General features: G+C 41.3%; 1 protein-coding gene across 1 annotated transcript; it reads left to right on the top strand.

The window, feature by feature from the left end:
- The first annotated feature begins 7,343 nt into the window (after positions 1 to 7,343).
- Positions 7,344 to 11,060, top strand: LOC306971470 (homeobox protein DBX1-B-like). The gene is made up of 4 exons (XM_079567752.1): positions 7,344 to 7,826; positions 8,249 to 8,350; positions 10,300 to 10,502; positions 10,742 to 11,060. The coding sequence occupies exons 1-4, from the start codon at positions 7,454 to 7,456 to the stop codon at positions 11,003 to 11,005; spliced, it is 942 nt and encodes a 313-aa protein (XP_079423878.1). The 5' UTR covers positions 7,344 to 7,453; the 3' UTR covers positions 11,006 to 11,060.
- The last annotated feature ends 724 nt before the right edge of the window (positions 11,061 to 11,784 follow it).

Genomic DNA, 11,784 nt, shown 5'->3' with positions numbered 1-11,784 from the left:
TAAAAAAACACAAAAAAAAAACACAGACTTAATCCATGCAAATGTAATCATACAAACGTCTTAGTAAAAACCACACCACCACCAATACTCCCAGAACAAAATTGGTCACGTAGGACTGGTCATTGGTCTTTGCTCTCTTTTCAAGTATAAAAGCAACAATTATAGCCACACAAAAACATTGTGGATGGCAGTGTTAGAGGGCTTCGTGGTTAAACGATGGGAATAGTAATGTGCCAAAGTGAGGCGCTTTGGGACATATGGAGAAGTGGGCTTGGCTGGGACAACACTGGGTAGTCCATGAGCTCTACTCCATTACAGGGATTAGGGCTGTAGAGTCCGACCACACACAGCCATCTCTCGTACATTTAAACAGCAGGATTTAGACTTGTTCAAAACTAAACTATTGCCTTCTGGATGGAGAATGGTGCTATCAACCATTGCCTTTGAGAGGATTTGTTTCAAATGTTTAATGGATAAGTTGTAGAGAAGGGTTGTAGCTCTCTGATCCCACATTTCCACTACAGACAATAACTCAAATAAGCAGAATCACTTTCCACATGAAAACTAAGTTCTTGTTCTTGTAGTGCTGTGTTATAACATGGTGATACTAAATTATAACATTATTACCTGTAAAGATCTCATTAAAACAATTATTTAATGTATAAAATCTGGTACTGTTGACATAAAATGACAGGATTTCAGGATTATTGTGTCAAGTAAAATTTGTATCTACTGATCAAATGTACCTACTCAAGTGGGGGGTGTAATAAGATTTACAAATACTACATTAGTCCTTATTTGTCCTTAAGGGAAAATTAATGTTCAAATTCACATCTCTCTAATTATAACCTGGAGGACAGGCTGTCCCTTTCTCCTCAGGGGGCCCAGGCCTCAGGACTAGCCATGTATAACAGATATGGTCGATTGTGAGCAGATCAGAGCCAATGAGAGAGGTGAATAGACCCTGTGCAGCCTCTCATTCAGCTCCAGTCAAAGCTCTCAAAAGAGCCCTGATATGGAAAAGATTGGGATATCCCTCTGTTCCTTTCTTGTGCTGTATGTGACACCAGAGTGCTGGGCAGTCGGCTGACTTTAGTCAGTGTGAAAGACACAAACTCAAATAGGAAGTGTCTGAATAGCGCTCCCACAGAGCTGCAGGTCTATAATGTGGCGTGTGTGGCTGCTGAACGAGAACGGTTTGAAATGAATCTCTACCTTTTAAAGACAGTCATTTCTTTGAAGGTTTTCTTTCTTTCCATCTGCCTGAAGATTGTCTTAAAGAGAGAGTGAAGTTTTCAGAAAAAGTAAAATACAATGAAGCTACAGTCCCATACAAAAAGATACATTTAATTTTATATTTCTATGATTGTTTATGATATAAATATTAAACATTAATGTATTATGCCATTGTTAGAATAGAATAGAATAGAATAGAATAGAATAGAATAGAATAGAATAGAATAGAATAGAATAAATAGAATTTGAGAAAAACAAAACTTAGGTTGAAACTTTAGCTGTAGAATATTGGCATGAATAAAGTATAATATATAATACTTTTTACATTAAATACATTTTTTACATTAGTGTTTATACCTTATTGGGAATTAGAATTTTCATCAATTATGCTTTTGATTACTGTTTGCCGTAGTCTGTTCTCTCTGTGCTTCTAGCACTTGATCCCTGACTGAGATGGAGAGAGCTGGATTAGCCGTTTCCTGCACAGTCACAATGGACTGCACCGGGACACCAGATCAAACCGCACACACATAAATACGAGCAGCGCACATCATAACCAGAGTGTGAGGCCGGGAGCAAAGAGCCAGCCAAAGGGCCGAAAGCCAACAAAGAACAAGGCCAGGCGACCAGCAGGAAGTTGACTAGTCACTTTATCCCTGCTCCCCTCCGGCCTCTCTGCTGGGGCAGACGGACTCTCATCTTGCCTCGGTGGGGCAGACAGCAGGGCAGCATGGAGGAGAGAAAGTTGAGGTTAAAATCAAAGGCTGAACTAGGGATTAGAACAGGCGGCTCAGGGGTGGGGTTCAGGTTTAAAGAGAGTGATAGAGGCCAACAGACTTTTCAGTACTGGGCAAGTGAAATTGTCTGGGGGCCTGCTTAATCAAGTTGGAGATTTTTTTGTTTTGTTTGATGGCACTGTCTATCATATCAAAATAGTTTCTATGTTGGTGGACCAGTATGTTTAAAAGAGTTGTTTACAGTCAGTGGCTGAGAATTGGAATTGTTCACTGTGAATTAATTTCACAGCCTTTTCAAGAATCTACAGCTGTCAATCTGCTGTACTGGTATTTGGCCTGGCATTGAGGAGCCAGCTCAATTGGGCATACATGTACTGATTACCTGCAACTGGCGTGTAATACTGCATTTATAAATCCAATTGTTTTATAAAATCTTGTTAGTGTGAAACTTTCCAAACACATAAAGTTACTGTTAGACCTATAATTATGAAGTAAGTGACAGGCATGATATTTCAATGTGTTTAGTAACAAAGGTTTCTCTATTTTGCTCTTATGTTTAAGATTTAATCACAGAAATGTATTTGTCTGTCAGAGGCATAGAAATGCCATTAGTTTTGAAGATAAATAGTGGTACGCATGAGTGTGCAGCCACAGAGAGTGTCTGTGTGCTGATCCGTGTGAGAACGCTTGTCCCTCGGCGTATGCATATATAAGCCTACTATACACTTTGAATCACTACACTGGCTTGTTCTTTCTCTCACACACACTCGCATACACACAGTGTAGCACTGAAAAGGCAGAGTCCCCAGTCCCTGTTATGCAAATAACACCAGCTCCTAAAACGGTTTGAGTGAGAATTAAACGTGAATTAAATGAGGCTTGGCTCCTTTCTCTGTATTTGGTCTGAAAGAGGCAAAGCCCCGTCTCTATGGGAGATCCCCACGCCATTGCTATGCCTGTTATGGAATTGACAAGACGAGAAGTGACATAAATACCGTGGCCAGAGCTCAATCCAATTATGTGGCGTGGCCTGCCTCAATACCTGCTAACCATGCAGCACAGCGCTGGCGTCCCTGCATTCAGCCTGCCTCAGAAATAAGAGTGGCTGTATAGAGCTCCAAGCCTAGATTTAACCTTGGTCTCTTCACCTCAGCAAGCTCCGAGTGCCCTCAAGCCTTCGCTGTAGCTATCAGCGCAGCTTAAGGAGGCCTTTGGCCAAGGCCCTTCCCAAGACTCTGCAATGCCCACAGAACAAGCTGGACCGAATGAATGGCTTTTTTCTTTTCTTTTTTGATAACATGGTGCTGAGACAGGAAGCTATGAAAGTAGACATGGATACGAATTATTGGCAATGGCAATAGGACAGCCCAATGTCAGAAAAAACATGTGATACTGGGATGTTGAAGTTTGCAAGACTATGACAGATAACTGTTGGTGGCGGAAGTGCCCCCTGCATTTAATAAAAATAAAATGCATCTTGAACAAATCATCTACAAGCTCCATTTTCTCCATTTCTATATTGGCCTGCATGCTCACAAGAAATGCCATACACCTTGCACCACAACACGAAATAGTTTTGGCTCTTAGTATTTTGTTTCACAGAAAAGCAACAGGTTTGCTCAGACATTGCATCACTGTTTGCCCCTCACTCGAGTGACAAAGCCAAGCTGTAACCAAATGTGACAAGCACATCATGCCCTCCCTCTTCTTCAGCAGCGCTCGGCTTGTGTTTGGCCTCTGATGCCCATTTTAACCACAGGCATTTACAAGCTCTTCTCTAAACAACCTGCCAGGTGCTTTAAGCCTCCCATCGAAGGCCTGCACAATATTATGAGACTCCGATGAGATTAGCCCTGAATGGAAGAATGGACGCCGCTCGAATGGGGAAGATCAGCACAGCAACGTTTTTCTCTGAGCTCCCATGACCAATCTACAACTAATGAGCATTCAATGAGTGTGCTACATGTCACCAGAGTCCCAAGGCTCTGCTGGGACCAACAAACGGGCCACTTCTCATATTTGTCAGCAGCACGGGCTAATCGCTTATATGCACTATACCACAAAGGACTTTCTCACACTCTGAGGCAAACTGAAGGGGCATCATGCTCATTGAAAATAAATCAAGATTTCTCAATATTCAATAAGAAGGGGCATTTTTGCTGAAGAATGTATTGTACATATATAATCACTTGAGCCACTTCGGTGTTTAGGAGACTTTTTTTGTTATCCTCAAATTAAAATAAATCGTTGGGAGATGTTCATAAAATCTGACAAATGACAATGAAGTGTGGGCTGGCCAAAGACTCAGAAAGTGAAAGTTCAGAATAATCCCAGTCCCACTGACCAACACAGAGCTCTGTATATTTGAAATACATTTGAAATATACAGAGCTCCGGCCGTATCCTCCATGAGGGCCAGAGCTTTCCGTCATTCTGCTAACACACCTGGAACAACGTTGCTCCAGTCTCCGTGACACAGATTCTCTGCAATGATCTTGAAATTCCACCTGTTTTGTTTTTGCTATTCTAGACGAATCCACACTTCAGTTGTGTTTTAGCAAACGGCTTTGTTTTATTTATTTTTATTTCAATGGCAACTGCATTCTACTGTTTCAGCATGTCCTGTTAGGTGATCTTTTCTCGACGGCTTCTTTACATAAATAATAAATTATCATAACTGCATAGATAATACACAACATGTTCAGATTACCTAAATGAGAAAACTTCAACTTTTAAAGATATTTGTTTTCAAATGTATTGCTTGATCATTTGTTTAGCATGTTAAGTATCATTCAACTGAACAGTTTGTATATTTTTTTTAATAATCCCACACGTTGATACAATGGGTGTAAAAGTGTTTGAGTGTGTAGCGTGGCCTCACCCTCCTGGCCTATTGTTGTACAGTGGGACAGAGGAACAGGTGCACGAAGGGTGCAGACTGCCCTCTCTCTGCAGCTTTATCCCAGCCTTGTATCTCTCTCTCCTCCACAGTGAGCTGATGTTTAATGGAAAGTTAATATGGTTTTAATGCTTGTCGCCGCACTTCGACACCCAGGGCCCCACTAATCCACTCGGTTCCACATGGGCCTGGAAACACATGCTCCGCAGGCGCAGCCTGAGACAGAGACACAGAGGAAAGAGGAGCAGGAGAAAAAGGTTCAAACTACTGTCAGATTAGAATGAAATTCAACGTATTTTGGAGAGTACATTAGCTCTTGTTGTTTAGAAAGAGACCAAGACAAGGCTATTAGAAATTTAACTTACAGGAAATTTTCCACTTGTAAAGCCTTTTACTTGTGATCTTCCTTCGGCCTGCCTAGGTCAATATTGTAATGATGGTATCTCATTTATCCTGTGCGGATCAAGACTTAAAGATTTAAAAAAAATAAGTTTATTGATATTCAAGAAAAATTTAATTTGATAAATTTAATAAAAAGTTTTGACACATTTTTTGTTAACACGACATTTTCAAAATGAAACTGAATTTGAGGCCAAACTTTAAACAAACTCTTTTGTCTCTTGAGGTCCATAAACAATTATAATGTTTAGTAGCGTCTCTAAGAGTCTTAACTAGTAATTACTTGAGCAAAGACACTGGTCCTTTGCATTTGCAGCGGGTGGGTTCATGTTGTAAAACCTCTATAGGCTAATAGCTTTAAAATGAGTCTTAACTGGTGTTTAATTCACTGACAGCTGTTGTATTGGTTAAGAGAGGGGCTGCAGGCCGGTCTGTCTGTCTGTTATACCAGGAGTGAAATTAGTTCTGCTGATGCCCATGTTCGCTCCCGGAGAACCATCTGCTTTACTTCAGTACAAAAGAGGGATTTTCTGAGGGAATAAAATGCTTTGAATGCAACAATTTCTCTCTGCCGTTCCCATTGAGAAGGGTTTTGGTTAAAGTGTCTTATTTCCAGGCAAGGCTGCCACTCAGCACGTCTGTGGAGCACATTTAATAATTGGGTCTTTTATTAGGGGGCTTTCATTATCAGCATTACAAAGAGGGGTGAATATTATTTATCAGTATGCCCATATGCTTGTTCATAACCGCCACCTATAATGTTTAAAATTGTAATATACTTTTTGCAGGTCCAGTATTTATTTTTGTTATAAAAAGTAAAATGACTGGTGTGTCACATGTTAAATAATGGCTGATTTTGCTGAAATACTATGAACATTATGTGTGCCGCTCCTGCTTTGTACTGAAAAGTTAAAACATTAAAACCCAATAATACAATTTGCAATAATCTGGAAATATCGAAATATACATTGTATGATCATGTTGAGGGCTAATCTATGAATAAGGAGCAGAATAGTGTTTAAATACCATTGGTCACAGGTCTTATGTGGCCCTGGGGGAATCAACTCATGTGCCCTTCAGAGATAAACTCTTTGTTTAAGACTCTTTGTTCTGTGCTTATTTTGAACTTTTAGGCCCATGTTATCTCATATAAAATGTTAAATAGCTGGGTCTTAAATTTGTGAGAAATAGCTGAAGTCTTTTGATTTGGTGATTATTTGAGCTTAATTAATTGGATGCCGCGTGTGGCTTGTTCTATCTCATGTCTATGATTTGAATCTACATGCAGCCGTCTGCCATACGTCAGAGCAGACTCCTCCAAGAAGCCATATTTTAGCCATATTTTTCCGCTGCGTAAAAGGCGGCAAGTGAGGAGACCATGAAACAGGAGACTCGAGTCACATCCTGCAGAGATGGTGGGGCGTTTGGGGACCCTGGGTGTTCTCATTATAAACTCGTTGAAGTCGACAAGGGGACACTCTGAGCATCACTGTGATCAAAGGCAACGAGAGAAAACCTGACTTTAAGTCCTTCCCTTGTGCAATCGTTTTAAGCGTAAAGGCCACCTTATGCTCTACGACTTTTAGCTTTCGATTACGGACAACTGCAAGGCCATTGGACCTATGGCGAAATAGGCCTTAGCCTTTCCAGCCTAAACTCAAGATAGTATTATTTGAAGGCTGCCTATACTATGGCAAAGGGGCTTCAGGGAGGCCTATTGAACAAGGAAATAAAGCTGAGATTTCACAATGATCTGTGCTATGTCTGGGTTATTCACAAAGGAGCAAGGTTTATTCCCATGGGTTGTCTTTGCCAAATGGGGTTGATCAAACACGTAAACCTCCCATCACCAAAATGCACAGGTGATCCGCAATTTTAATAAAACAATTACCTAAAGTAAGATGTGTTTTTTGAAAGGTCCGTAACGAAACAGTGTGCACTTTACCAAAGTTAGAGAAAGTCCAATCAGAGCAGAAGCGCAGCCGCATCCACCAATCCCAGCCCTGGTCCTTTTCTTCAAACATCCCCATGCGGACAAGCGAGCTGCGCGTGCACGTTGGCGTGTGCGTGAGCAGAAACTTTGGCTGTGGTATAAAACCTGTGCAGTCAGCCTCGGCAGCCCAGATTATTGCTTGGTTATTTTGAGGGAAGGAAAAAATATTGCCTCGAGCAGTGGAGCAGACATGTTTCCCTGCAGCGCTCTTCCGCCGCCTCTCTACCCCAACTTACTGCGCCCGACCCCGACTCTGTCCTCGCCCATCAGCCGCTCTCTGCCATCAGGCTTCCTCGTGGAGGACCTTCTGCGAATAAGCCAACCTGTCAGCTACTTGCACCGCACTCTCTCCAACAGGACGGCCTGCGACATCTTCTCCGTCAGCGCGGGCTGTGTGGGCGCGTCATCCCGGGCGTCAGAGTCCAGAGGGGAGCGCGGTGTGCCTGCTCTGAGCGCCCTCCCTCCGCGACGCACCAGCCCCGCGTCTCCGCACACTGGCTGTCCCGACCCCTCACACCTCAAGTTCGGTGTCAGCGCTATCCTGGCCCCCTCTACACGCAGCAGTGAGTAACTATGGTGTTATTTCCGAGTAGCCCAGTCATAGTCAAATCTCATCTCTGATACTTTTGATTTAGCCTTTATAATCATCAGGTCTCGATGATGATAGTGATGATGGTGATTATTATTATTATTATTATTATTATTATTATTATTATTATTATTATTATTATTATTATTATTATTATTATTATTATTATTATGTACTCCCATACACTACCATCTGGTTTATCAAGGCCTAAATCTGATTCTTTATGATAAACAAGGGGGGTGGGAGAAATAAATGATTGTTTGACCTTGGGGCCAAAAGTATGACCCATAGCCTATCTTTTATCTTTGGCTTTTATGATGCAATGTTCTAAAATCATGCACATTTTCTATGGCCTATGTGGTGAATTCACAGATTAATGTAAGTGCTCTTTTGCAGGCTGTTCCTCTCCCTCTGCCCCCAGTCTGCTGCCTAAAGCCTTCCCTCTCCCCTTCTTTGATGGGAGCATTCATCCGTTCATCAGAGCATCTTATATCGCAGGTAAGTGTAAAGTCTTCAATGCAAACAAACACAATTAGAAAAGTACGCACTACCACAAGTAATCAGTAAAATGTAAATGAGAGTGAGACATCAGTATAAAAAAGAGAAAAAAAAAATAAAAGAAAAAAATGTTTTCATATTGTTTTATTCTCTCAAGTGCTAGCTATGAAATAAGAATAAGAAGTTGTAATGTTTGCACAGATAAAAGCTGTGCCTTGGCCCCATTTACACAAAGTGTCAGCCTTTTAGCATGGGAATCCTCCGGACAGCTCCGAATCAGCTTCGCCAATTTGAGCGTCTATTTAGGAGGTGCATTGACTGCTGACATTAGCACCAGTTGTCCTAATCTACAAATTAGTCCAGTTTGTCATGCCCTAAATATATTAGTCCCGTTTGTCATGCCTTAAATGTGAGGCGGGTATCTTCCCAGCTCTGGAACTCAGCTCCACTTCACGCGCTGTCGTTTTCCCACAAACCCCCTCTGCCTCCACAAAGGGCCCGCACCGTGACCAAAGGGAGCAGAACCACACACACACTGTCCCACTGACACAGGTCTGGTCACTGGCCAGAGAAAGGGGAGTGAAGTGTAGTAAATGTTGTAAATGTTTACTCAAAAAAAACTTCATTATACCAGCAAAAAAAAAATCTTCAGATCATGAATAATTTCTTATTAACGATATAAACTGATCACAAGATGTCACAAAGCTTTTTACGCCATTTCCTTGAGCCGGTCCTAAGCCTGGATAAATGTGAGTTTATGATTACCACTGAACTCACGAGGGCAGATTAAAGTAAGAGCAGAAAGACTGATGAATTCTCTTAGTTTTAAGATAATGTTTCTATAGAAGGAGTGTCACAGCATAGCAACAATAACCAAATGCTTGAATTGGGATGCAGCCGAGGTCAAGTGTTATTATTTGTTTTGACATTCGGTCTGGTGCATTAAACGTTTTGTTGAACATGAAATTGCATCCTCTTCTATATGAGCTAAATTAAAAGAAAGACGAGGTCACCACATTCTGTTGCTCACATGGTCGAGAGATACTTTGTTAATCACAATAAATAAGAGCCATTAAGAACTTAGTAACAGCATTAGTTAACAGATTACCTTGAACATTTCATATCGTATTAGAGTTCAATATTTACCCACAAGAGGATTCTAAATATTGGCTGAATGTGTAATGCCGTAATAATAAAAAAACAAAAACAAAAAACGGCGTTTGCTTTTTCCCAGGGGTCACACACTCAGACCTTGTATTTCTAAAATGTGGGTGCTGCCGTGATCCCGGTGTGAGGAGACTCGGTGTGTCAAAGATCCGCATTATACTAACGTGCCTTTAATTGGCCTATAATATACTAGCCTGTCGGCGGCCTTTTCCACTCAATTCATTACGACACAATCAGCATTCTCTGTGCATTTGCAGCCCATACAATCCCGCTTCATGCTCGATTAGAGGCAGTGTGAGCCGACCTTTGCAGCGCCACTCTCATTAGCATAGGCTCTGTCTCCGCTGGCTGACAAATTGGACTTTTAACAGCACATTTTGGGCAGAACAAGTTTATTTAATGCCACATCAGGGGAAAATGGGGAAAGAAAAGACTGAAAAGTTTTGCACACTTAAATGGAAACGTATGGCCTGGAAAGTTCTGCAATGTGGCTTTAAGAAAAAAAGTATTTCACCCCTTGTCATATTAGAAGATATAATCGGGGAGATAGAAAGACATTAAGTTAATTAAAAACTATAAATAAATTACTGAAAAAAATGATACAACATGTTTTATTTATTTTGTCTGGCTGTATAATGGTACCAGTTGGATTTTACCTTCTTTATAATGTATTATCAAGTTATTGTAACCAAGCAAGTTTCCTGGTAATGCAAGATTGTTTTGTCTAAGTTTAAATTATATTGGTTTGGTGCATCTTGTAAGGGTTGGTTTTGCTTGTGCAGGTTCGTCCCCTGTAGTGCCTGTCCCGGGAACGTTCTCATGGCCCCTGGCGCCGAGGGGGAAGCCCAGGAGAGGGATGCTGCGGCGGGCCGTGTTCTCTGACCTGCAGAGGAAGGCCCTGGAGCGGACCTTCCAGAAACAGAAGTACATCAGCAAACCGGACAGGAAGAAGCTGGCCAGTAAACTGGGCCTCAAAGACTCACAGGTATTGACTGAGATGTGACCAATGCCTCATTACTTCAAAACAATTGAGCTGAGGTTCTGATCAGCTAAATCTGTCATCAAAATAAAGTAAAAGCATAAACAAAAGCTGTTGCCAGGTGTACTTGATACAATCCAACAGTTCCCTCCACCTCCTTGGCGTCTTTGCACATAAATGGGCATTGGGTAATTAGTGTCTTAAAGCACCTAAGCCAAGACTCATGTTCCCTCTGTTGTGTGCAGGTGAAGATCTGGTTCCAGAATCGCAGGATGAAGTGGAGAAACTCGAAAGAGAGAGAGCTCCTATCCACAGGCGGCTGTCGGCAGCAGACCCTTCCCACAAAAACGAACCCTCACCCAGACCTCACCGATGTCAGTTCGACATACTGCCCCCCTCTGGACAGGTCTGGAACTGAGGCCCAACTTGCACATCTATCTCCATCACAGAGCGGCAACAGACAGACAGAGCTGTGCGATTCGGACTCAGAGGAAATCAACGTGTCATAACCGATTATCAGATCGACAAACCTTTTGCCATATTTATGTACAGTGATGTAAATAATGTATGTAGCTCGGTATATTATTCAATGTAGATCTAATATTTGTAGATTTACAATTGTATTCTTTATATTTTTCTAATAAAATATAAATCCTTAATCCATTCCATTATTTTTTTTATTAATGGTGTAGCCATTCAAACCATTCACATCGCTGCCAAACCCTCTCCGAGAGTTTCAGTTCAGCATACATGGTTTATTATGGACCTCCTACGTCATTTTCCATTCCTGGGTCCAAGACACAAATAACCCTTGAGACAACCATAAACTTTGTAACATAAAATCGTTTTTTTATCTTGAGGTTGAGTTGAAGGTGGTTCCATACAAGTACTAGTAAAATGTTCCCTGCATCGGTAATAGAAAAGATAGGATTAAGCATTTCAAAAGTAAATAATGAAATATTAAAACAATCTTAAGTCCATTAAACATAGGTTGACTGTAGAAAAGACCTGGGCAAAATATATGAGACAATTGAATCCGATGAATGCCCCCCACGACTTATAGGGCATAAATTCCTGAGTATGTCCCCCAAAAAATAAGTCTCTAGCCCTTTCTTTTGCAGAGTTATGATTTTTAAAAGATATTACCAGAATGCTTACTCCAGCCACTAGGGGGCAGCTGAAATAAAAATAAAAGGAAAGAATTCCACACGTGTCCAGCAGAGGGCACTGATATGAGAGTTCAGGATACAAACAACACATTGGCTACAGTCCTGTCGGGCTTATTATT

This window comes from Gobius niger (genome assembly GCF_951799975.1).
Source record: "Gobius niger genome assembly, chromosome: 12".
Lineage (NCBI taxonomy): Eukaryota > Metazoa > Chordata > Actinopteri > Gobiiformes > Gobiidae > Gobius > Gobius niger.
This window is presented reverse-complemented; position numbering and strand designations above follow the sequence as displayed.

Bases quoted from the DNA above. Each gene is read 5' to 3' on its own strand.
- LOC306971470 (XM_079567752.1), top strand. From the start codon at position 7,454: ATGTTTCCCTGCAGCGCTCTTCCGCCGCCTCTCTACCCCAACTTACTG. The intron at 7,827-8,248 runs GTGAGTAACTAT...GCTCTTTTGCAG, and splicing joins GGCCCCCTCTACACGCAGCA to GCTGTTCCTCTCCCTCTGCC. The intron at 8,351-10,299 runs GTAAGTGTAAAG...TTGCTTGTGCAG, and splicing joins CAGAGCATCTTATATCGCAG to GTTCGTCCCCTGTAGTGCCT.